The sequence below is a fragment of the Hevea brasiliensis genome, chromosome 3, assembly GCF_030052815.1.
Source record: "Hevea brasiliensis isolate MT/VB/25A 57/8 chromosome 3, ASM3005281v1, whole genome shotgun sequence".
NCBI classification, from domain to species: domain Eukaryota; kingdom Viridiplantae; phylum Streptophyta; class Magnoliopsida; order Malpighiales; family Euphorbiaceae; genus Hevea; species Hevea brasiliensis.
In genome coordinates this window covers 70071948-70097545 of record NC_079495.1, presented here as the reverse complement: position 1 = coordinate 70097545, position 25598 = coordinate 70071948, and the positions used below count along the sequence as shown (strand labels likewise).

The window sequence follows — 25598 nt, the reverse complement described above, 5'->3', positions numbered from 1 at the left end:
GTCTGCACCACTACAATTTATATACCAGGCACACAAAAAGCATCTCATAAGGGTAGTAATGTAGCATCAAAACATATTAGGTATGATGAGCATATTCTTGATGCACCAACAAACACTTACTTTAGACAAGATCATCATTTTGAGAATTATGATCCTCATGGTAGAGCATTTGATAGGAACTATGGGCAACCTGACCCTCATGGTAGACTTTTTGATAGGGACTATAGGCAACCTCCTAGTTATGCTAATAATGAACATGTTGATATCACTAGGAAGGTCAAAATAAATGCTCCTAAATATAATGGAAAACTGGATCTTAATGCTTTAATTGATTGGTTAGATGGGATAGAGGAGTATTGTGATTTTTATCACATGTCTAATTTGGAGAATGTTCGTTTTGCCAAAATAAAATGACTAGAGCTACTTGAAAATATTGGCAAAGTGTTCAACACAATATGGAGCGCTTGAATGAGCCTCCTATTACTCAATGGGCTATCATGAAAAGTAAGTTGAAGAAGATGTGCCTAGCTATTATAAGGACAATATAATACATGAGATGATGAATCTTAAGCAATCAAACTCTAGTGTAACTGAATACATAGAAAATTTTGAGGAAACTTTGCTTAGATGTGATTTATTTTGTGATTTAGTTGAGAAACCTTTCCTTGTACTTCATCTGTTTATTAATGGATTGAGACTTGATATTTAAAAGGAACTCAAATTACATTCTCCTGACACAATAGAGCAAGCCTATCACAAGGATTTAGAGATTGAGAGTTCTTACCAACCCCCATCTCTTGTCGGTTTTGCTTCACAGTCTGTTAGATCTTATCAATCTAAATCTTCTCCACAATCTGTAGGTCCACGTGTCAAAATCATCTTTTAATTCTAAAGATAGCACAAGAAAAAAAAAATAGGGAAAGCAACTGTCTCTACTAATTCTCATTCTTTTGTTGCATCTAGTGGGCCTCGAGCTAATAGCTCTTCCATAAAATGCATTGTTATGATAAAGGTCATATTGCACTCAATGTCCAGAGAGTGCACTAACTTTAGAACAAGCATGTGAGGATGACCATGAAAGTGGGCTGTGATGACCCGTCCGGGGAAAGCAGTCAGATGAGGGCGGGGAGTGGCGTGAGAGAGTAAACTCCCGGCAAGCTTCTAGGATGGCGAGGCTACCTAGGGTAGTGGAATGCGGGGCACAGGAATGAATCAAATCATACATTGAAATAGGGGAAACTAATCTGATTAGTTTCCCCCATTTGATTAGTTTTCCCCATTTCAATGTATGATTCGATTCATTACTGTACCCCACATTCCACTACCCTAGGTAGCCTCGCTATTCTAGAAGCCTGCCGGGAGTTTACTCTCTCATGCCACTCCCCGCCCTCATCGTACCGCTTTCCCAGGTCGGGTCGTCACAGAAGTCTAGCAAATACATCCTCCAAAGTTGTTATTAGTTTCCCCCATTTCAATGTATGATTCGATTCATTTTCGTGCCCCGCATTCCACTACCCTAAGTAGCCTCACCACCCTAGAAGCCTGCCTTGAGTTTAATCTCTCATGCTACTCCCTGCTCTCATCGGACCGCTTTCCCGGGTCGGGTCATCATATGGGCATAACTCATCTGATTATGAGGAAGAAGTTGTAAGACCTATTGATTATTCTAGTGATGAAGATGAGCTAGATATAGATGATGATAATGTTAATGTTGTTTGTTGTGTTTTGTCAAACTGCTGTTGACAATGATTGGAAATGCACCAACATCTTTCATACTTTTGATAAAAGTGGGGATAGGCCATGCAAGTTGATAATTGATGGGGGGAGCATCATGAATGTGGTATGTAAGAAAGCCCTTGATAGACTTAATGATGAAACTAATGTATTTGAAAGAAATTTCTGTATTTTTCATATGTATCAATCAATTTATACATATGCTTATTTATATACAAAATTCCTAACTTTACAAGGAAACTTAATTTAGTGGAAACTAATATAAATAGAAAACAAGATATACATAGGGAGAAAGAAATAATAGTCCTTTTAATGTAGGGATTGAGATTCCAACACTCCCCGTCAAATTGGTTCATCTATATTACACATGCCCAACTTGCAAACTAAAGTATGAAACATTTAGCTGCTGAGTCCCTTGATGAACATCAGCTAACTGATCTTTAGAAGTCACATGAGAGACTCAATAATCCATCTACAATTTTCTCCTTTATGAAGTGTTAGTCAATTTCTATATGTTTGGTTCGATCATGCTATATTGGATTGTGGACAATACTGATAGCAACTTTGTTACCACAAAATAAGCATAAACTATTTGTTTCCGATAGTTTAAGTTCTTCCATTAACTTTCATAACCACAACAATTTACAGACAGCTTGAGCCATGGCTCTATATTTAGCCTCTACACTGGATCTAGCAATCATACTTTGTTTCTTACTTCTCCAAGTGAACAGGTTACCACTAACAAAAGTACAATAACCCATTGTTGATCTTCTATCATCAAGAGATTCAGCCCAATTTGTATCTGCAAAGACATTTATTTGAAGATGTCCATGCTTTGAGAAAAGAAATCGTCTCCCAGGGACAGATTTCAGATATCTTAGAATGCGAAAAACAGCTTCTAAATGAGATTCACGGGGATCACGCATATATTGACTCACCAAACTTGCTGCAAAAGCTATATCTGGTCTACTGTGTGAAAGATCGATCAATTTGCCAATTAATCTCTAATATCTCCCTAAATCCACTTACTCCCCAGCTCCAGCTTGCAATCTATGATTAGCCTCAATAGAAGATTCTGCTAGTTTATAACCTATCATACTTATTTCTTTCAAAAGATCTAATATATACTTTCTTTGAGAAATAAAGATCTCATTATTTGATTTGACAACCTCTATTCCAAGAAAGCACCTCAATTTCCCAAATCCTTAATCTCAAACTCCTGTGCTAGACATTGCTTCAGATTTGCAATTTCTTCCTCATCATCTCCTGTCACTACTTTGTCATCCACATAAATAATAAGTAATGTGATCTTACCTCTATAATATTTTATAAATAAAGTATGATTAGCATTACTCCGACAAAAGCCAAAGGAGATAACAACCTTGTTGAATCTGTCAAACCATACCCTAGGAGACTACTTTAGGCCATACAAAGCCTTTTTCAATCTGCAAACCTTCCCTCTCGTTTTTTCATCTTCAAATCCTAGGGGCATTTCCATATACACTTTTTCCTCCAAGTCTCCAGGCAAAACAGCATTCTTGACAATGAACTACTGTAAATTCCAATCAAGATTTGCTGTACAGAATAATAAAATCCTAATGGTATTCATATTTGTAACAGGGACAAAAGTCTCCTAATAATCTACTCCATATGTCTGTGTGAATCCCTTTGCTACTAGTTTTCTCTCAATTAAGCCATCTACTTTGTGCTTCACAGAGAACACCAACTTGCATCCAATGGTTTTTTTAATCAGGGACAGTAACAAGATCTCATGTCTTATTCTTTGCCAAAGCCTTCATCTCCTCAACCATAGCAGTCTTCCATTTTGGATCAAGACATGTTTCTTTCCAACCCATTGGTATAAAAACAGAAGAAGCAGACAAGACAAAGGCTCTATAGGAGGGAGACAAGGAGTCATAGGAAATAAAATTAGAAATAAGATGCTTAGTACAAGTCCTGACTCCTTTTCTCAGAGCAATAAGAACATCAAGATCATCAATAGTATAATTCAACTCAGAAATAGAATTAGGATCATCAAGAAGTAAAGGCAACACCACATTTTTAGAATTGATTCCAGGGATGCTGACCAATCAAGTGTATCAAGTTCAATGATTATATCTGTTTTATTCCACTACATGTAAGTTCTCAAATCCAATCTATTCAATCTCCCTGATGTTTAAGGAGATGATTGGTCCTAATTATAGCTCAAATCCTAGGTTCACTAAGGTATGACCCAAGCCTAATAGTCTCCCTCTGAGGTTGTTGATCCTAGTTAGATGGCTCATTACCAAGATATGACCCAAGTCTAATAATCTGGCTAGAAAAAAACACCTCTTCCTTTTCCTCATTACACTGCCACTGAAAAGGTGACTTAACAAGGAAATAGGCTCAGATTTTCTAAAAGTAACATCCATACTAACAAAATATTTTCTAGTAGGATAATGATAACATTTATAACCTTTGAATACTAGAATAACCTACAAACACATATTTAAGAGCTTCAGGTTCTAACTTCCCAACATTTATTTTGTGGACAAAATAGACACATCCTGAAAATTTTGGAGAAACAGTATAAGAAGGATAAATTTTGACAACTGTCCCTAAACTTATCCAATTGTAATATTACAGTCCCTCGACTTAAAAATGTAACATAAAACCCCATCAACTTTCAAATTTTGCACGGTAAAATCCCTCTAACCTCCAATTACCAGTTCTTCAGTTAGACGCTGACCTGAACAGTTCCAGCATGGAACTTAGTTAGTATTTCTCTTTTCTCTCTCAAGCCATGTGTAAATTGAATAATTTTTCTCTCTATAGACAGAATAATTTTTCATGCATAAAAAGAATAATTTTACACTTTGCATAAAGAAAGGAGAGAGAAATGTTGACTAAGTGCCATGCGAGAGCTATTTACATCAATTTCTAACCAAAAAATAAGTAATTAAAAGTCAGAGGGATTTTACTGTACAAAATTTGAAAGTTTAGGAGATTTTATGTTACATTTTAAAGTTAAAGGACTATATTGTTACAACTATATAAGTTTAGGGGCAGTTGTTGAAATTTATCCCATTCTAAAACCTCTAAAGGGCTATTAAAGTTCAATGTTCTTAGAAACATTCTATTGATAAGATATGTTTCAGCAAGAACTGCATTCCCTCAATAAGATGTATGTAGATTCATAGTAAACATAAGAGATCAAGCCACCTCTAATAAATGTCTATTTTTTCTTTCAGATACCCCATTTTATTCACTGGTCTTGACACGCCTAGTTTGATGCACTATACCATTTGAATCCAAATAAGCATGAAAAGCATCATTAACATATTCTATGCCATTACCAATTCTTTAGATTTTAACCTTAACATCAAACTATGTGCAAATCATTTTGTAAAACTGTTGAAAGCAAGAAAACAATTCACATTTTTTCTCCTATCAAATAAACTCATGTCAGCCTAATGCAACAGTCAATAAAAGTGACAAACCATCTATATTCAGACAAAGTAGTTTGGGTAGGTCCCCATGCATCAAAATGAATAGCCATAAAAGAAACCAAATTTTTATTATCTATTCAAGTATAAGATTGCCTTCTGTGTTCAACAAATTCACAAGCATTACAAACTAGTAATTCTGAGTTATAACTTCTAAACAAATTAGACTATAACCTTTTTAAAGCAGGAAAAGATGAATGTCCTAATTTCCTACACCGTTGGATAATTTCCTCATTAGCACTCATAATCTATCCTAACAAAGCATAATTTACTTTGAGATTTGAGGAACTACAACCGTTATCTAGAAAATACAGACCATCTCCCAATTTACCACTGCCAATCATTTTTCCTTTTTTAAATCCTAAAATATGCAATGAGTAAGAAAAAAATCAATTATGCAATTAAGAGGTTGAGTAACGAAACTGATAGATAAAAGATTAATAGGAAAGTTGGGAACATGAAGAACTGAAGAGATTTATATTGGGCGTGCATGTAACAAAACCTGTACCAGAAATTGTTGATAAGGAACCGTCCGCTATACGGACTTGTTCTTTTCCTGAGCATGGAGAATAGGTAGAGAATTTATTTGAAGAGTCCAACATATGTTTGTTTGCTCCAGAATCTATAACCTAACAAGATTTGTCAAGATTAACAAAAAAAGCATTACCTAATTTGACAAAATTGGAAGAGCCAACTGTGGAAGATTGAGATTCAAGCCGAGATAACAAACGCCTTAGGGATTGAACTTCTTTATTGGAAAAAAAATGCCAATATCACTTGTTTCTTCTAGAGTAATTCACTGTTTCAGATATATTCACTTGTGGTCAAATTAAAGACAATGGCTAGGTAGAAGCGCAACACAAGAGGAATAGTTGAAAAAGTTGAAGGTCCACGTGATGTGAACAATGCCGATAAACAATACTAGTGAATAGTGCACGTGAACAATGCGTGTGAACAATACTAAAGCCAGCCCTAATGAATCGAAAGCTCTAATACCATGATGAAACTAATGTATTTGAGAAAAATTTTTGTATTTTTCATACGTATTAATTACTTCATTCATATGCCTACTTATATACTAGTTTCCTAACTTTACAAGGAAACCTTATTTGACGGAAACCAATACAAATAGGAAACAAGATATATATATATATATATATATATATATATATATATATATATATATTGAGAAAGAAATAATAGTCCCTTTAATGTAGGTATTGAGATTCTAACACTTAACCTTAAGGTAGAGTCACATCCTAAACCTTTTAGGATTGCTTGGGTGAATAACACAACTTTGCCTATCACTGAAAGATGTCTTATTCCTATTCAAATGAGCCATTATAAAGATGAAATTTATTGTGATATTTTACCTATAGATGTTGCTCATATTCTTTTAGATCGCCCTTGGCTTTATGATCATGATGTGCTTAACCATGATAAGGACAACACCTATAAGTTCAAGGGGAAGAAAATCATTCACACCTACCAAACCTTCCCAAAAGAACTCCTCATCTTCAAACCCAAAGCCTATGTCTTCGCTTAAGGCTCAATAGAAAATTACTACTTTGAATCATGTAGCTTTTGAAAAAGCAAGGAGGGGAAGTAAGTATTGCTTAACTGTCATAGCTAAAGAGGCTCCTTGTGATTCTAGACTTGACAACTCCCCTGAGGTAAAACACTTGCTAGAAGAATTTTCTCACATTATGCCTAATGAGTTGCCTAGTGAGTTACCACCAATGAGAGACATTCAGCATGCTATTGACTTAGTTCTTGGATCTCAATTACCTAATCTTCCTCATTATAGGATGAACCTTATGGAGCAAGCTGAATTAAATAAGCACGTTGAACTTTTGACAAGGGAATATTTTAGGCATAGCCTTTAGCCCATATGTTGTTCTTCAACTCTTGACACCTAAGAAAGATGGTTCTTAAACAATGTGTAGATAGTAGAGCCATAAAAAAGATCACTATTAAATATAGGTTTCCAATTCGTAGACTTGAAGATATGTTAAGACTTGTTTGCAGGATGTTGTGTGTTTTCTAAAACTAACTTGTGTAGTGGGTATCATCAATCAGGATTAAGCCAGGAGATGAATTGGAAAACTGCTTTTAAAACCCAAGAAGAATTGTATGAATGGTTTGTGATGCCTTTTAGATTGTGTAATGCATCTAATACTTTTATGTGTGTCATGAATCATGTTTTACAACCTTTCATTGGTAAGTTTTTGGTAGTTTACTTTGATGATATTTTGATCTAGTAAATCTAAAGAAGAGCATTTAGATCATCTAAGAAAAGTTTTTGACTTTTAGAAAAGTAAAATAGGTATATCTGAGATTTTACATGTAGATGTTATAATATTTAATTCTACTAGAGGTCATTAAATTCCATGGGTCAAACAATTAAAAAGAAAATACATAACTTTACCTACTTTTCCAATTTTGGCCTAATATGCTTATCAATTGTGGCCATAAAATTTAACATTGGCAACAACTGTGATTAATCTAGTGAACAAATAGAGTCTTAATTCATACTGCTAGCCCTTTCTAACCAAAACTTGATGAAAAAGGTGATATATCTACTGTGCAAACACCCCCCCCCCTCCCCCAAAAATAATAATAATAATAATAATAATAATAATAATAATAATAATAATATTCAACAAATAAATAAATAAAACAAATCCCTCTTCCCCTTTTTCTCACCCTTAATCCTCAGAAACTCTCTTCCTATTATAGTGAGGAGAGCTAGAATTCCACCTACCACATGGAGCAACAGTTGTCATACCGTGTGAGAACTGAATGTATGGTCCATACAAGCCCCTACAAATTGATTTTCCTATATTTTGCAACACCCAGTGCTAAAACACTCCATATTATTTTAATCCCATTATTTACTCTCTGATACTTACAAGCCATGTTACTGCCGTAGACAATGATAGTAGATTCCATTCTCTGGGTGTTCAGAAGCATGCTTGAAAGGGATAACCAAAGGAACTAATCAGCACTATTCTTTGCAATAAGTACAACTTTCTCCCCTTGGTTGGCTTGGCTCCAAAAGGAACATCATTAGATCCAAAACTGTATTGCAAATTGAATTATGTTTCTTTGTTCCCACATATTCTTATAGGCTCATACTTATGCTACCATTTTATTACGTATTTTCTTAACTTTCTTCTTCATTAGATCACTTGAAATTGAAACAAATCCTGCTGCTCTAGAAAAAAACAAACAGCATTTTTGCAAGCAAGAAGCATACTCCTATACATTATATCAATATTTTCGCCAATATCAGGGAATAGAAATAAAGATTGATTAACTCAAAACTCAACTCAACGCAACTAAGCCTTTATTCCAAGAATTTAGAGTCGGTTATATGGATTCTCTTTCTCCATTCCAAACGATTTTAGGTTAAATCCTCGAAAATATGTAATGCTTCTAGGTCATGTTGTACTACTCTCCTCCAAGTAAGTTTAGGTCTACTCCTTTTCTTTCTATCATCTATCCTAATGTGCTCCACTTGTCTAACTGGAGCCTCCGTATGTCTACACTTCACATGACCAAACAACCTCGATCTCCCTGCTCTCAACTTATCCTCAATTGGCACCACTTTTACCTTGTCTCTAATACTCTTATAACACCCCTACAAGCATAGTCCTGTTCCAGTAACCGGTGTTGGTCCGGACAATTAAGAAGATTAGAACCATATTTAAGGCACCTAGAAAAGCCCTGAATAAAAAATTAATAGTGATTACCAGAATGTGAAGTATAAATAAGAAAAACATAACATAAAAGGTTAAATGGGCCGGGGGTCACAGCCGAGAAGTGACTGCGAGGTCAATTGTAATCCTAATTTTGTACGTGACATTGTGACAGCGTAGTCCTAAGAATTATTGCGAAGCTAGTGAAAAAGAGAAAATCACATAAAAGAGCTGAGAAGTAGGTCAAATAATTAGATCAGGGTTCCGGAAGAAATACTGAATTATTAGTAAACCGGATCATACCGACAAGGGGCAAATTGGTCAATTCACCCCTAGAGGTGACTCATGGCCTAACTGTCCAATAAAATATGAGAAATTAAAATTTTGAAATATAGAATTAAATTGAAGAATTATGGAGAAAACAAAGGAAAAAGAAAAGAAAATGAAATAAGATTTATGATATCACCCAAATGACATGAGCATGAGGTCATAAATAATTATCAATTTAATTACTTATTTGACTAAGTCAAATAAAGAGATAAATACACAAAATTAAAAAAATCAAATAGGTCTTCTTCTTGCCCAATTTGCCGTGAGCCTCTCTCCTCTCTCCCTTCTCTCACAAACCACCATCAAAGCTCATTTGGAGCTTAATTAAAAACCAAACTCAACCCTAATTTCCTCAACTCCCTTCATTAAACCTTGTAGCTAGACCTTGGTAAGAAGTTTTGGACAAGAAAGAAAGGGAGAAATTAAAAGAATTGAAGAATTGAAATTCAAGAAAGAGGTTAGTAGTAAATTTCAAATTCTCTCTTTAAATTCATGCATATCTACTTGAATTAACTTAGAATTGAAGAAAAAGAAACAAAAATAACATGTTAGGGGCCAAGAGTAAATTTCGGCCAGCATGACATTCACTAAGATTTTATAGAATTTGTTGGATTTAGAAGTGGAAATGAGCTTGAATAAGTGTGTAGAGAATGTTTATACACTTTAATTGCATGAATTACATCATTTGAGAAATTAGGGTTCTTGAATTAGGAAAATTGGGAGAAAAATTAGGAGTTTTTGCAATTGAGGCAAATTGACCTAATTGAGACTCAAAATAATCAATTGGGGCCAATTAAGGTGTGTTGGAATGGTGAGAAGTGAAATTAAAAACTGTTTGGGAAGAATCAATTCTGGATAACTAGACCTTGGTCCACTTCAAGGACCAAAACTGTAATTCTGCTACTCCAATTGGTGTGAGGCCAATTGGAGATGAAATTAGACACATAATGCCACAATTTTTATGCAGAAACCCTGCCCCTGACAATGACTCTAAGTTAATGAACAATTAGGTCAAATCCAGATTTGGCACACTGCCACTATACAAAAATGACCAAATGAACATTTGGCCATAACTTGGCCTAGGCAGGTCCAAATGACCTGATTTTTGAACTATTAGAAAGTTATGATATAGTGCTACAACTTTAATGAAGAACACCAACCCAAATTCTGCCCATAACCAAGTCAATTTGTCACTCAAAGTTGGGTCACCAAAACTGCCAGAACCAAGAAATTGCCCAGAATTCTGAATTATAACCAATCCGACTAGCTTTAGAAAAATGGTCATAACTTGAGTTACAAAACTCCAAATGAAGTAATTCAAAAAGGGAATTAAAGCTAAGACATTAAGGAACAATTTTGATGAAGGACATTTAGCCAAATTCCTACAGTAATCAGATCAATGGAACAGTAGAAAATAGTGACCCAAAACTGAAAATTTACAATTTCTCTTAGGTAGCTTAGAAATTGAAATGGCAACTAATGCCAACCAATTTGAAACTCAAAATGTGGTATGTGAATGTAATTGGAATTCACATACCTATTAAGAAGGAAAAAGTCAATATTTTGACTTGAATAGTGCCACTATACATAAAAATGTAAAGGATCCGAATTTATAAACCGTAATGGGTAGGATAAGTCTGCAAATGAATTATTGGAATTAATTATTAGAAATGGATTGAATGGATACTGAAACACTTTAAATTTATGTGTTTCAGTTGGAAATGGATCTTCGAAGGAAAAACGAAAATTGGAGTAAACTAAGTCAACAAAGAGGTTTGTGCACAACTAGTCTTTAATTTATAAATATTATACTTGTTTTGAATGATTAAATGATATTATTGCTACATGATTTATGTTTGTCAAATCGTGATCTCATCTCAACAATTATTGAATAGTGTTAAAGCGTAAATGAATTTGATTTCGGAAAATTGTGATTGAAATGGGATTTGCATGAAAAAATTAGAAATTATGTTTTGAATTATGACGGACATGAAAATTATTGGCTATCGGAATGGACATTGAAATTGATTTGTACTGTGATTTATGCTCACAAAAGGGTAATGACATTTATGATGTTAATTTTATATCTCACTACAAATGCTTGACACAGTTATTACCCGTCCCTCATTTGTTGAGGAGACACTGGAGTTAGCTTTGTTTTGATTACCATGGTACATGCACATGCTTAGATCTTCCTCTTATCAGAGGTTAGATCTAAGTTAAACTTGGCCATTTTCGGAAGTAATTTGTTATGGATGTAATGTGCACGATTCGATCTCCCCGACCATAGGAAGTGAGAATCACTTTGAAGATTGGCCCTTATGGATTAGTCCTGCATAAAGTTAGTGAGATTAAGAATGGTTTTTGAAAAAATGAACGATGGTGATTTTAAAATGAGATTTGTGCATAATTGATTTTAATGAAATTTACTCATTATTTTCATAAATTGATGGGATTATTTTAAATGTCTAATTATGATTTGATGAATTGTGATTATTGATCAAGGTCATTTGAACAAATGATTTATATTATTGGCAGCGTTTATTTTTATTTTTGAAATTTTGATGAATTTAAATATTCTCAAATTCTTGTTATAATTTTGTCAATGTATATTGTATTACATTTTAAATTATAGTTGTGCACCACTGACTTCACCACTCAGCGATAGCTTTGTATGCTGTCGCAGGTGAAAGTAAGGATAGAGCAGCTAAGTGAGATCACTTGAAGTTGCGCCTTGTAGACATAGTGGGACTTTCTTCGGATATACCCTTGCACATTAAATTTTGATGTACTCATGTAATTATATGTATGAAATTTTATTTAAACAGTTGTACAAAAACTCTTATAATATTATTTTGGTATGTAATAAAATGCAAATTATTGTAATATAAATTTGAGATTTTATTTACCTGCATAGTTTTGTAATATTAATTTTTTACCCTAATCAATGTAATGTTCAAGTTTCTTCCTGAATTCTGTAATTAATGAAATGTTTCCTTCATTATGAGTTTAACTTGAAAATGAATTGAGTTGACTACTGGGAATGATTTATTAATTGTTGAGATTGAATTGGGAGATTAAATTGATTTTATTGGAGTTGTGGTTGAGAAACTATATTAGGAGTTTTTCTTTTCAGGTTTGAGGAACTGTTTTCTCAAAATACAGCCGGCACCCTGTCAAAATTTTTGTAAAAATTGCGAAGGTCTTAAATATCTAAAAATTTAATTTATGATTTGACTTTAAATAAAGTTTTTTAATATCTGTCAAAATTGCTCACCACTTTAAAAATGAACGTAAATTATTTTAAAATCCCTTGTAGTATATTTAATGGGTTACCAATAGGCGAAGTACGGTAATTTATTAGATATATTATGGGATCATGTTACATCTTACGAGAAGTAGGATGTAACATGTTAAGTGGTATCAGAGCTAGTTTTTAAAGTAAATTTTGAACTGTGAATCTGAAATATTTTTCGATAAGTACAACTACTAGAATGTTTGATACATATAATACATTTACATCATAAATATGAACTAACGGGGAGAAATCTCCTTGTGTTGGTTGTTCAGGAAATAGAAAGTCCTGTGAATGGATATGGACGAGGGAGATAAAACGGTAGAGCAGTCTGATACAGCTAACATACAAGAGGAGGCCTCAATTGCTCAGAACGTTGGAGGTCCAGCTGCACCAGTCCCTCCTATACAAATTACTGCACAAATAGCCCAACAGATGGCCATGTTCTTTCAACAAATGCCTAATAATCTGTCAGCCCAGGTCCAAGTACAAACCCAACCCCCTCAAGGGCATCATGAAAAAGAGAAAAGTGGGAAACCTATCAGTCAGAGTTTGAGTAGTAATTTGGGAAAGAGAAAAGATTTTGAGGGACCCTGAACTCCTAAGAATGACAAAGGAGGATCTTCAAGGCAGAAGCAATCGAGAACTAATCGACAAAGAACCAGAAGTTCCTACCCTATCCGTATTTGTGACGTTTGTGAAAAATTATACGAGGGTATTTGCTATAAGGTCACTGGAGCCTACTACAATTGTGGTAGAATCGGGCATTACACCAGAGATTGTACTAAAGTACGTCGACCTATGCCACATACTACACCAGAGGAATCAATCCAAGGTTCTGATTCTAAAGGCTCATCAATAGTCAGTAGGGGCAGAGGTAGAAGTAGAGACAGCACTTCGGGTAATCATAGCACAATGGACCAACCCGAGCAGAGGAGTACACTAGAAAGAGTGTACGCCATGCATCGTGGGGAAAAAGCAGAGACTTCAGAGGTAGTTGCCAGTACATTCTTAACTTTTGAAAGTAATAATTATGTACTATTTGATTCCGACTCTACTTATTTATATGCTATTGCTAGAATTATATGTTTTGCTGCTATTCCCTTGCATAGAAATAAATTTTGATGTGTTAGTGATTAGTCTTTTAGGATAAGAATTACAATAATAAGCATGATTGGAATTAATTTTGGAAAAGTTTTCTAGTAAGAGAAATCTCCTAGAATACGATAAATTATAAAGTTAATTAGTGAACCTAATTAGGCAAGGTAAAAATACCTAAAAGTGAACTATAATAATATAGCTATCCTAGATAAGGACAAAGGTATTATCACTGATAAATGTTAGTGAGTACCGTAATCAGAATAAGATATAGGTTTTAAAAGGATGAGATATAGGAAAGTTTGATCTATTGGGATGTATCGTAGTAACTATGCAATGTTCTTGATGTTTGTACTGTAAACTGCAAATTACAGTACCAACTTAAGATTATTGTGTAGAATAGTATACCTAATGAATTACTGAACTTCGCTTACCGGTAACTCATTAAATATACTACAAGGAATTTTAAACCAATTTCTATTCCTTTTTAAAGTGGTGGGAAATTTTAAGCAAGTATTAAAACCCTCTAATTGAAAATAAGTCATGGATCAATTTTTTTTTTTTTTATTTAAACTCTTCGCAAATTTTACGGAAAATTCGGCAGAGCGCTGTCTATAATTTGAGAAAACAGTTCTTAAAAAACCTGTGAAAAACACTTCCAATATACATTTAAATCCCAACTCCATTATTCAATTTCATTTTACAAATCAGCACAAGCAACCCAATACACAGTTTGAATTAAATCAAACATTGAAACATCTTATTAAGGTAACAAAATTAATATTTACATTCATGGGAGTATTAAAAATTTAATAGTACAAAACTTTACAAGTACATAAAATCTCAAGATAACATTACAATAACTTGTATTTGATTACATTTCAAAAATAATACTACAAAAGAGTTGATGCAACTGCTCGAATGAAATTACATACATATAGTACATTTACATCATAAATATGAACTAACGGGGAGAAATCTCCTTGTGTTGGTTGTTCAGGAAATAGAAAATCCTGTGAATAGATATGAACGAGGGGGATAAAACGGTAGAGCAGTCTGATACAGCTGACGTACAAGAGGAGGCCCCAGTTCCTCAAAGCGTTGGAGGTCCAGCTGCACTAGTCCCTCCTATACAAATTACTGCACAAATGGCTCAGCAGCTAGCCATGTTCTTTCAACAAATGGCTGATAATCTGTCAGCCCAGGCCCAAGTACAAACTCAACTCCCTCAAGGGCAGCATGAAAAAGAGAAAAGTGAGAAACCTATCGATCAGAGTTCGAGTAGTAATTTGAAAAAGAGAAGATTTTGAGGGACCCCGAACTCTTAAGTACGACAAAGGCGGATCTTCAAGGCAGAAGCAATCGAGAACCAGTCAGCAAAAAACCAGAAGTTCCTACCCTATCCGTATTTGTGACATTTGTAGAAAATTACACGAGGGTATTTGCTATAAGGTCACTGGAGCCTGCTACAATTGTGGTAGAATCGGGTATTACGCCAGAGATTGTACTAAATTACGTCGACCTATGCCACATACTACACCAGAGGAATCAGTCCAAGGTTCTGATTCTAAAGGCTCATCAATAGTCAATAGGGGCAGAGGTAGAAGTAGAAACAGCACTTCGGGTAATCCTAGCACAATGGACCAACCCGAGCAGAGGAGTACACTAGAAAGAGTGTACGCCATGCATCGTGGGGAAGAAGCAGAGACTTCAGATGTAGTTGCCGGTACGTTCTTAACTTTTGAAAGGAATAATTATGTACAATTTGATTCCGGCTCTACTTATTTATATGCTAATGCTAGAATTATAAGTTCTGCTGCTATTCCCTTGCATAGAAATAAATTTTGATGTGTCAGTGATTAGTCTTTTAGGATAAGAATTACGATAATAAGCGTGATTGAAATTGATTTTGGAAAAGTTTTCTAATGAGAGACATCTCCTAGAATACGATAAATTATAAAGTTAATTAGTGAACCTAATTAGGCAAGGTAAAAAAACATATAAGTGAACTATAATAATATAGCTATACTAGATAAGGACAAACGTATTATCACTGATAAATGTTAGTGAGTACCGTAATCAGAATAAGATATAGGTTTTAAAAGGATGAGATATAGGAAAGTTTGATCTATTGAGATGTATCGTAGTAACTATTTAATGTTCTTGATGTTTGTACTGTAAGCTGCAGATTACAGTACCGACTTAGGATTATTGTGTAGAGCTACGTACTACCCGATAGTGCACTAAGATAAAGATACTCGCAAACGGCATCTGTTTTGGTATAGTTCTGCCAGGACAGAATTTTATTATTAGAAATGAGTTTGAAATTCCTATTTTGGGATTTAAAACTCTAAAGTCAGAATATTGAAAGGTTATAGTTATAAAATAGCTAGAGTCCCTGACTCAGTTATCTATCACGAGCTACAATACGTCAGGAATCATTATAAAACTACAGATTTCAATATAATCATAAATTAATAATAACACCTACACAGTAAAGTCATCCGATCTCTGATATTGGGTTTATAATTATTTTGGCATTATAATGAATCTTTTGCCTAAAGTTTGTTACCTGTGTATCAGTAAGACACAAAATATGATTTTGTTCTCCTGAATGAGACAGGATGCTATGGACGATAATCATAACTTATAAAATAATGTTTAAGAAATTTATTAAAGAAAGAAGACTGGATAGCATTACGTAAATGAGGTAAGGCAGTGGACGTAATATTCTATTGCAGTCATATTTCATAAGGGCATAATAATGTTTTATCGTAAGAGACTGAGGTGTGTCACTAATGAAATAAATTGTAAAATGATGTTCTAATTAAGACAAGGATAGGACGAAAATAATTGGCCAGATACTTCTTAGAAAGAGCACAATTCTATTGTACGGACTGTAATGATTAGATTATGATGGGTATATGACAAGAAAAAAGAGAGTTTTGTAGACCCCCTTCTTAAGATATTAGAGGTTAGTTTATAGTTAAGTAGAAAAGAAGACACTGATTTCAAATCAGTGAAAAATAAGCTATGGAATATCGATAGATAAAAGAGTTGTGAAAGTGAAAATTTGAATAGTTAGTTTAAACGTAACAAAGAAATGTTAGGAATATCATTGAGAGTGCTGACAAGAATGGTCAGAGGACCAAATCAGAGTAATATTGAAGTATAACGGATTTATTAAGGATGATAGGAATGATAAGAGGTGCTAAATTTTGACTCGACGGTCGAGTCAAGGAAGAAGATAAGACTGAAGAATGAAATAATTAAAGTTAAGTTATAACAATGAGAGACATTAGTTGAGGATTGCCATCAGGGCAAACAACCTACTTAAGACGCGTAATGGTATCCTGAATTATTCTATCAAGCAAGAAATAAGTTAAACAAAAGCAAACAAGATGGTATAAAATGGCACATAGGCATAGGTTCGAAATAAAGTTGGCAAGATAACAGTTATGAATCTATGGCCAATGGCCAATGATTAGATGAGTAATTCTAATACGACCACAATAGTCATTTAATAAGGAAACGTGAATCGAAATATTAAATAGAACAATAGTAAGAGATGATTATATAGAAAGAAGAAAGACTAAGTTCTCAATTCATAGGATCACACGACGTCCTAGAAAGAGTGGATCCATTAGCACACAGATTTGCTTATCTCTAGAAGTGAAATGAATTCAAATTTATCTTATGACAAGAAGCTCATAAGAAACTTGGCATACAAGGTGAAGCAATCGATAAGTAAATATCATTGGTTAAAGTGCTATGGACCATCATTCAAACTATGAGGCTACATAGAAATGTGAAAAAGACGTGAGAAAACAACACATACGGCAATTTAAGAACTAACAGTGGGCAAAATTTCGAGGACCAAATTTCTTTTAAGTAAGGGAGAATTGTAACACCCCTACATGCATAATCCTGTGCAAATCACTGTTCCGGTGACCGGTGTCGGTACGGACAATTAAGAGGATTATAACCATTTTTAAGGCACCTAAAAAAGCCCTGAATGAAAAATTAATAGTGATTACCAGAAGGTGAAGTATAAATAAGAAAAACATAACATAAAATGTTAAATGAGCCGGGGGTCATAGCCGGGAAGTGACTGCGAGGTCAATTGTAACCCTAATTTTGTACGGGACATTGTGACACCGCAGTCCTAAGAATTATTGCGAAGCTAGTGGAAAAAAGAAAATCACAGAAAAGGGCTGAGAAGTATGTCAAATAATTGGAACAGAATTCCGAAAGAAATACTGAATTATTAGTAAACCGAATCAGACCGACGATGGGCAAATTGGTCAATTCAACCCTAAAGGTGACTCATGGCCTAACTGTCCAATAAAATGTGAGAAATTGAAATTTTTAAGTATAGAACTAAATTGAAGAATTATGGAGAAAACAAAGGAAAAAGAAAAGAAAATGAAATAAGATTTATGACATCACTCAAATGACATGAGCATGAGGTCATAAATAATTATCAATTTAATTACTTATTTGACTAAGTCAAATAAAGAGATAAATACACAAAATTAAAAAAATCAAATTGGTCTTCTTCTTGCCCAATTTGCCGTGAGCCTCTCTCTTCTCTCCCTTCTCTCACAAACCACCATTAAAGCTCATTTGGAGCTTAATTAAACACCAAACTCAACCCTAATTTCCTCAACTCCCTTAATTAAACCTTGTAACTAGACCTTAGTAAGAAGCTTTGGACAAGAAAGAAAGGGAGAAATTGAAAGAATTGAAATTCAAGAAAGAGGTTAGTAGTAAATTTCAAATTCTCTCTTTAAATTCATTCATATCTACTTGAATTAACTTAGAATTGAAGAAAAAGAAACAAAAATAACATGTTAGGGGCCAAGAGTAAATTTCGTCCAACATGCCATTCACTAAGATTTTATAGAATTTGTTGGATTTAGAAGTGGAAATGAGCTTGAATAAGTGTGTAGATAATGTTTATACACCTTAATTGCATGAATTACATCATTTGATAAATTAGGGTTCTTGAATTAGGGAAATTGGGGAAAAAATTAGGAGTTTTTGCAATTGAGGCAAATTGATCTAATTGAGACTCAAAATAGTCAATTGGGGCCAATTAGAGTGTGTTGGAATGGTGATTAGTGAAATTAAAAACTGTTTGGTAAGAGTCAATTCTGGAAAGCCAGACCTTGGTCCACTTCAAGAATCAAAACTGTAATTTCGCTACTCCAATTGGTGTGAGGCAAATTGGAGATGAAATTAGACACATAATGCCACAATTTTTATGCAGAAACTCTGCCCTGAAAATGACTTTGAGTTAGTTAACAATTAGGTCAAACCCGCATTTGGCACACTGCCACCGTACAAAAAATGACCAAATGAACAGTGAACAGTGTTTGTTCATTTGGCCACAACTTGATCTAGGCAGATCCAAATAACCTGATTTTTGAACCATTAGAAAGCTATGACATAGTACTACAACTTTAATGAAGAACACCAACCCAAATTTTTCCCATAACCAAGTAAATTTGTCACCCAAAGTTGGGTCATCAAAACTGCCAGAACCAATAAATTGCCCAGAATTCTTGATTGTAACCAATCCGACTAGCCTTAAAAAAATAACCATAACTTAAACTACAAAACTCTAAATGGAGTGATTCAAAAAGGGAATTAAAGCTAAGACATTAAGGAACAATTTTGATGAAGGACATTTAGCCAAATTCCTACAATAACCAGACCAATGGAACAGTAGAAAACAGTGCCCAAAACTGAAAATTTACAATTTCTCTTAGGAAGCTTAGAAATTGAAATAGCAACCAATGCCAACCAATTTGACACTCAAAATGTGGTATGTGGGTGTAATTGGAATTCACATACCTATTAAGAAGGAAAAAGTCAATATTTTGATTTGAATAGTGCCACTATACATAAAAATGCAAAGGACCTGAATTTATAAACCGTAATGGGTAGGATAAATCTGCAAAGAAATTATTGGAATTAATTATTAGAAATTGATTGAATGAATACTATTTTATAACTCACTACAAATGCTTGACACAGTTATTACCCGTCCCTCATTTGCTGAGGAGACACTGGAGTTAGTTTTGTTTTGATTACCATGGTACGTGCACATGCTTAAAATGAGATTTGTGCATAATTGATTTTAGTGAAATTTACTCATTACTTTCATAAATTGATGGGATTATTTTAAATGTCTAATTATGATTTGATGAATTGTGATTATATTATAAATCAAGGTCATTTGAACAAATGATTTATATTATTGGTAGCGTTTATTTTTATTTTTGGAATTTTGATGAATTTAAAGATTCTCAAATTCTTGTTATAATTTTGTCAATGTATATTGTATTACATTTTAAATTATAGTTGTGCACCACTGAGTTCACCACTCAGCGATAGCTTTGTATACTGTCGCAGGTGAAAGTAAGGATAGAGCAGCTAAGTGAGATCACTTGAAGCTGCGCCTTGTAGACATAGTGAGACTTTCTTCGGATATACCCTTGCACATTAAATTTTGATGTACTCATGTAATTATATGTATAAAATTTTATTTAAACAGTTGTACAAAAACTCTTATAATATTATTTTGGTATGTAATTAAATGCAAATTATTGTAACGTAAATTTGAGATTTTATTTACCTGCATAGTTTTGTAATATTAATTTTATTACCCTAATGAATGTAATGTTCAAGTTTCTTCCTGAGTTCTGTAATTAATGAAATGTTTCCTTCATTATGAGTTTGGTTTGAAAATGAATTGAGTTGACTGCTGGGAATGATTTATTAATTGCTGAGATTGAATTGGGAGATTAAATTGATTTTATTGGAGTTGTGGTTGAGAAACTATATTGGGATTGTTTTTCTTTTCAGGTTTGAAGAACTGTTTTCTCAAAATACAGCCGACACCCTGCCAAAATTTTTATAAAAATTGCGGAGGTCTTAAATATCTAAAAATTTGATTTATGATTTGACTTCAAATAAAGTTTTTAATATCTGTCAAAATTGCTCACCACTTTAAAAATGATCGTAAATTATTTTAAAATCCCTTGTAGTATATTTAATAGGTTACTGGTAGGCGAAGTACGGTAATTTATTAGATATACTATGGGAACATGTTATATCTTACGAGGAGTAGGGTGTGACAACTCTCATTACGGACTTTATCAAGTCTAGTATGACCACTCATCCACCTTAACATTCGCACCTCCGCAAATCTTATCTTAAACACATACGACTCCTTCAGTGCCCAACACTCACTACCATATAACATAGTCAGTCGTATGGCTGTACGGTAAAATTTTCCTTTCGACTTATTGGGAATCTTGTGATCACATAAAACTCCCGTAAAACTTCTCCACTTCAACCATCCGGCTTTAATCCTATGACTAACATCCTCCTCACATCCCCCATCTACTTGAAGGATTGAGCCGAGATATTTAAAGTGATTATTTTGAAGCAGTACCACTCCATCCAGATGAACTCCTTCTCTATTACCAATTCGGCCTTTACTGAACTTGCAATGCATGTATTCTGTCTTCGTTCTGCTTAACTTAAAATCCTTTGACTGTAGAGTACTTCTCCAAAACTCTAGCTTTCTATTAACTTCTCGCGTCTCATCTATCAGAACTATATCATCCGCAAACATCATGCACCAAGGGATACTCTCTTGTATATGTTTCGTCAATTCATCTAAAACTAATGTAAAAAAGTAAGGGCTTACAATTGAACCTTGGTGTAATCCAATTAAAATAGAAAAATCTCTTTTGTCCTGTCCCACTGTGCGCACAATAGTAGTTACTCCTTCATACATATCTTTCAACACTTGTATGTACCTAATAGATACCCTCTTTTGTTCTAACACTCTCCATAAGATATCTCTTAGAATACTATCATAAGCCTTCTCCAAATCAATAAAAACCATATGTAGATCTTTATTCACATTTTTATATTTCTCCATCAAGCTTCTAATGAGAAAGATCGCTTTCATAGTTGAACAACCGGGCATAAAGCCAAATTGATTGGGAAAGATAGAAGTGTCATGACGTAATCGATGTTCCACAACTCTCTCTCATAAGTTCATAGTATGGCTTATGAGTTTAATTCTCCTATAGTTTGGGCAACTTTATATGTCTCCCTTATTTTTAAAAATAGGTACTAAAATACTCTTCCTCCATTCATCAAGCATTTTCTTTGAGTTTAGAATCTTATTAAACCAAATTGATTAACTGCTTTTATAAATAAACCAAATAACAGAGAATACTTACACAGCGTGCTAGCTTGCCTTTTAATATATTAAGGTCAAGAAAATGAGTTGATTGATGAGCTATCTGATATAGTATGCGCTCAAAACTCGAATGAAAGATTCAAGTACTCAAGCATTATGTACACAGGACCTGAGTCCTCGAGTCATATCGAAGCTAGTATGGCTCGCTCGAATATAGTTCAGGCACTGCCTCTCGATAGGTTCATTGCTCTGTAGCAAGACTGTTCGGCTAGGCCGCCTAGTTCCACTAAACCAATAGGATATATCTTAGCCGAGGATCTCAGCATCCATTATCCAACTAACTCCGAATCCCTCAGGATCTCAGGAATGCTAGGCAACTGCCTATAATGGCTCTTTAATGATCAATATATGATAGCATCGCTCCATACGCTTACGCTGTCAAATTTACTACTCATTTCTACAATACTTTAAGCTCTCAAGCTCTCCTACACAAACACTGACTTAAAAACTTGATACAAAGGAAAGAAAGAAGAGTAGAAAAAATAAAATAAAGAATAAAAAGCAGCACTTTCCTAATAGAAACAATTCAAATTCCGCAAAGACATTAATATGAATGAAGTCATTCAAAAAAAAAATACACCTACAATAATTTATATTTTGAATAATGATAATTATCATATTTACTAATTCTTTTAGTAAAAGTTCATTTCATGGTTTGTATTTCATATTCTGTAAACTTTCCCACTTTCTAATAGAAAATCAGAAATTGGCATCCTAAGTTTTCAAAATATTAAGGTATTTAGAAACTCAACCCGCTCACCAGAACCTTCACCACTATCTAGTTAATGACAGCTATATGGATCATTTTCCTTTTCTATTAACTTCTTTATAACATTAAAACGTGTTTCCAAGTTAACCACACCATCAACTTTCAGCAAAAGAAACAGAAAAAGTCAAAAAGGATATTTTGGATGCCATAAAATGCTATAAACACTTACGGGCAAGCATGTTTAAGCATCCAAAAAACAAAGTGAAACCTAAAATCTATTTTTCACTATGTTTTCCACTTGGGTTGCACTTGCTCGGTGCCTTCTGTGTTTTCCTACTAATCAAAATAGAAAAAAAAAATCCAAAAGAATGATAGAGTAACATATGATAAAGAACAAATAAGCTATGTAACTCTTTACAGACTACAGCTAAGAAAACATAATGTCTATGTACTTAACTATTTGACTGAGCATGAACACAATTACTCAGACAATATACATTCAGCTGCATAGAACAAAGAATCCTGGAGCGTACACCATTCATGATGTGCATCAATACCTAATACTTCAGGAAAAGGGAAAAAAAATCAACAATATGATCCTACCTGCAGTCGCGAGAGCCCCTTCTTATCCCCCTGAGCAAGGGGCCGTTGAACCAGGCTTTGCCAATAGTTCTTGATGGAAAATGGCTCAAACCGCAAAAATGCCATCAAGGAAAACAAATCAAAGGATCCATTCTGTATGGGTGTTCCTGTAACAACCCATCTCCGCTTAGCCTTCAAATTAGTAACTGCTCGACTTTGTTGTGCATTTGCATTCTTAATGACATGTGCCTCATCCAAAATGACTCTCCACCACTCAATCATCTTCACAGGGGAGTCTTCCCAAGAGCCTTCACTAGCCAAAGTACTATATGTTGTCAACACTATATCTTGCTTCTTAAGCTCCTCAGCTTCTCTAGTCCTTTCACCATAATACATGTATACCTTGAATGATCCACGTTGAGTATGCTCTTCTAGCTGCGTTACCCATGATGAAAATACAGCGGGAGGGCACACAATTAAAGTCGTCTTTGCACCTAAAATACTAAAAGACTTATCAGTTCCACCCACAGACTTCCCTTTTGCATTGATATCCAAATGGGCGCCTTCCGTTTTATGCTTTTTTCGTCCTCGAGTCCCCTTTGCACTCACCCTACGCCTCTTACCCTTCTTATCGCTAAAAACAGTGGATCCCTCATCTAACTCACATGTTCCTTCTCCAATATTGTCTCTATCAAGGGTGGCACTATTATCAGCTCTATCAAAAGCAATCAAAGAGAGCAAAGTTAAAGTCTTGCCCAATCCCATGTCATCTGCAAGAATCCCACCACGCAATGGCTCTGGCCTCTTATCTGTATGATAATTGGTCAAAACATTTACATATTCCCCATCTTTCTCCTCCCAAAAGGGTGGTAATTCGCCAGAATTCTCTCTATTCATAAGCCACCATAATCCCTCCTTTTGGTGAACAAAGAGCTCAGACTTAATCATCTCCTTGGGTGGCTCCAAAGTCCCAATTTTTCCTTTCTTATTCACATTGTCATCTACTAGCTTAAATATTTCGTCCACACTTTTAGAATCACTTTTTTTGCACTTCTCTTTAACCACCATAGCCTCTGATAACCCAAAACTCGCATCCGTTTCCGAAATCAAAACCAAACCACCACGGAAAATGGCGGATTTTACGACCTCAATATCCTCAAACCTAGCAAAAATATGAATTTGACAAGGAATCCTAAACTTATTACCACTACTACGCGAATTGGCGACAACACCTTCGACAGTAATTTTGTGAGAGTCGATTAGTGGAGAAAGCACAGCGGCAACTGACCTTTCAATGTGGCCCACTTGAAGGGATCTTGTATTGAGGACTTTGATAGCGTTCTGATCATAAACATTCAGTGGTTCACGGACCAAACCCACCAATTCGCGACCAGTGATCGTGCCAGAGTAGTAGCGGATACCCACTATATTAGCGATAACGAAGCCAACCATGTATGTTTCCGTGGAGGATTGAGAAGAGGAGTCTTGCCAATCATCGAGAGACATGAAGAGGGCAACTGGGTCTTGCTCTTCTTCAAATTCCATGAAAACGAGAGCGAGAGAGAGAGAGAGTTGAGCGTTGGGGTCGGTGTGCTGTGGGTTGAGAGAGAGAGAGAGAGAGAGAGAGAGAGAGAGGGAGGCTTTTGGGTTTGGGAATCTATTGAGAAGTGACAAGTCGCAACAGTATTTGATAGCGTTTGAAATGGACTGGAAAGGGCGGGTTTGGAAAGGCACAGCATTCATATAGTTCTCACTTCTTTCATTAGTGGATAAAGATTTTCAAGACCACATACATCAACATGAACTCACTAGGGCCCCATGGGGCCTCTCTTTACCGCCTTCCATTCATGACTGAGCAAAGTCTCCAAAATGGTTATCTTAAGAATGCAAAATTCGTTTCTGATTTTTATTTGAATTAAATCAATTTTAATAGTTTAATTTGATTTTATTTTTTAAATAATTTAGTTTAATTTGATAAAAAAAGTTCTGATTTGAAGTTTTAATCCATTTTTAATATGTAAGGTGTATATAAAACCATATATATATAACAAAATATTAATTTGACTCTTAAAATAGAACACATATACAATTTAATATAAAAAGAATTAGGATGTAAATGAGTTAAGCTGCTTGTGAGCTGTTTGATATTTAATTTGATAAAAACTTTATTTAGCTCGATTTATATAAAAAAATGAGCTAAACTTACAATATTTAATTCGTTAAGGTCCATGAATCAATTTATTATATAGGCTTATAAGTAGTCTCTTTAGTTAAATCATTAAAATGACTCGCAAACATGCTCATTTAATAGAATCATGAGTAGGCTTATTTACAAATTTATTTATATTAAGAAAAATTATTATTTAATCCATAT

The 25598-nt window shown here is 34.4% G+C and overlaps 1 protein-coding gene across 2 annotated transcripts in view; it reads right to left on the bottom strand.

Moving 5' to 3' along the window:
- Positions 1 to 24957, bottom strand: part of LOC110650415 (putative SWI/SNF-related matrix-associated actin-dependent regulator of chromatin subfamily A member 3-like 1) — a 40594-nt gene extending 15637 nt beyond the window's left edge. Inside the window, exon 1 of one of the 2 annotated variants that reach the window (XM_021805373.2) lies at positions 23246 to 24957. In XM_021805373.2, coding sequence (XP_021661065.1) covers positions 23246 to 24769 — 1524 coding nt within the window. In that variant the 5' untranslated portion in view covers positions 24770 to 24957. The remainder of the gene's footprint in view (positions 1 to 23245) is intronic. The other variant, XM_021805378.2, reaches the window with a different exon arrangement.
- Between the last annotated feature and the right edge of the window lie 641 nt (positions 24958 to 25598).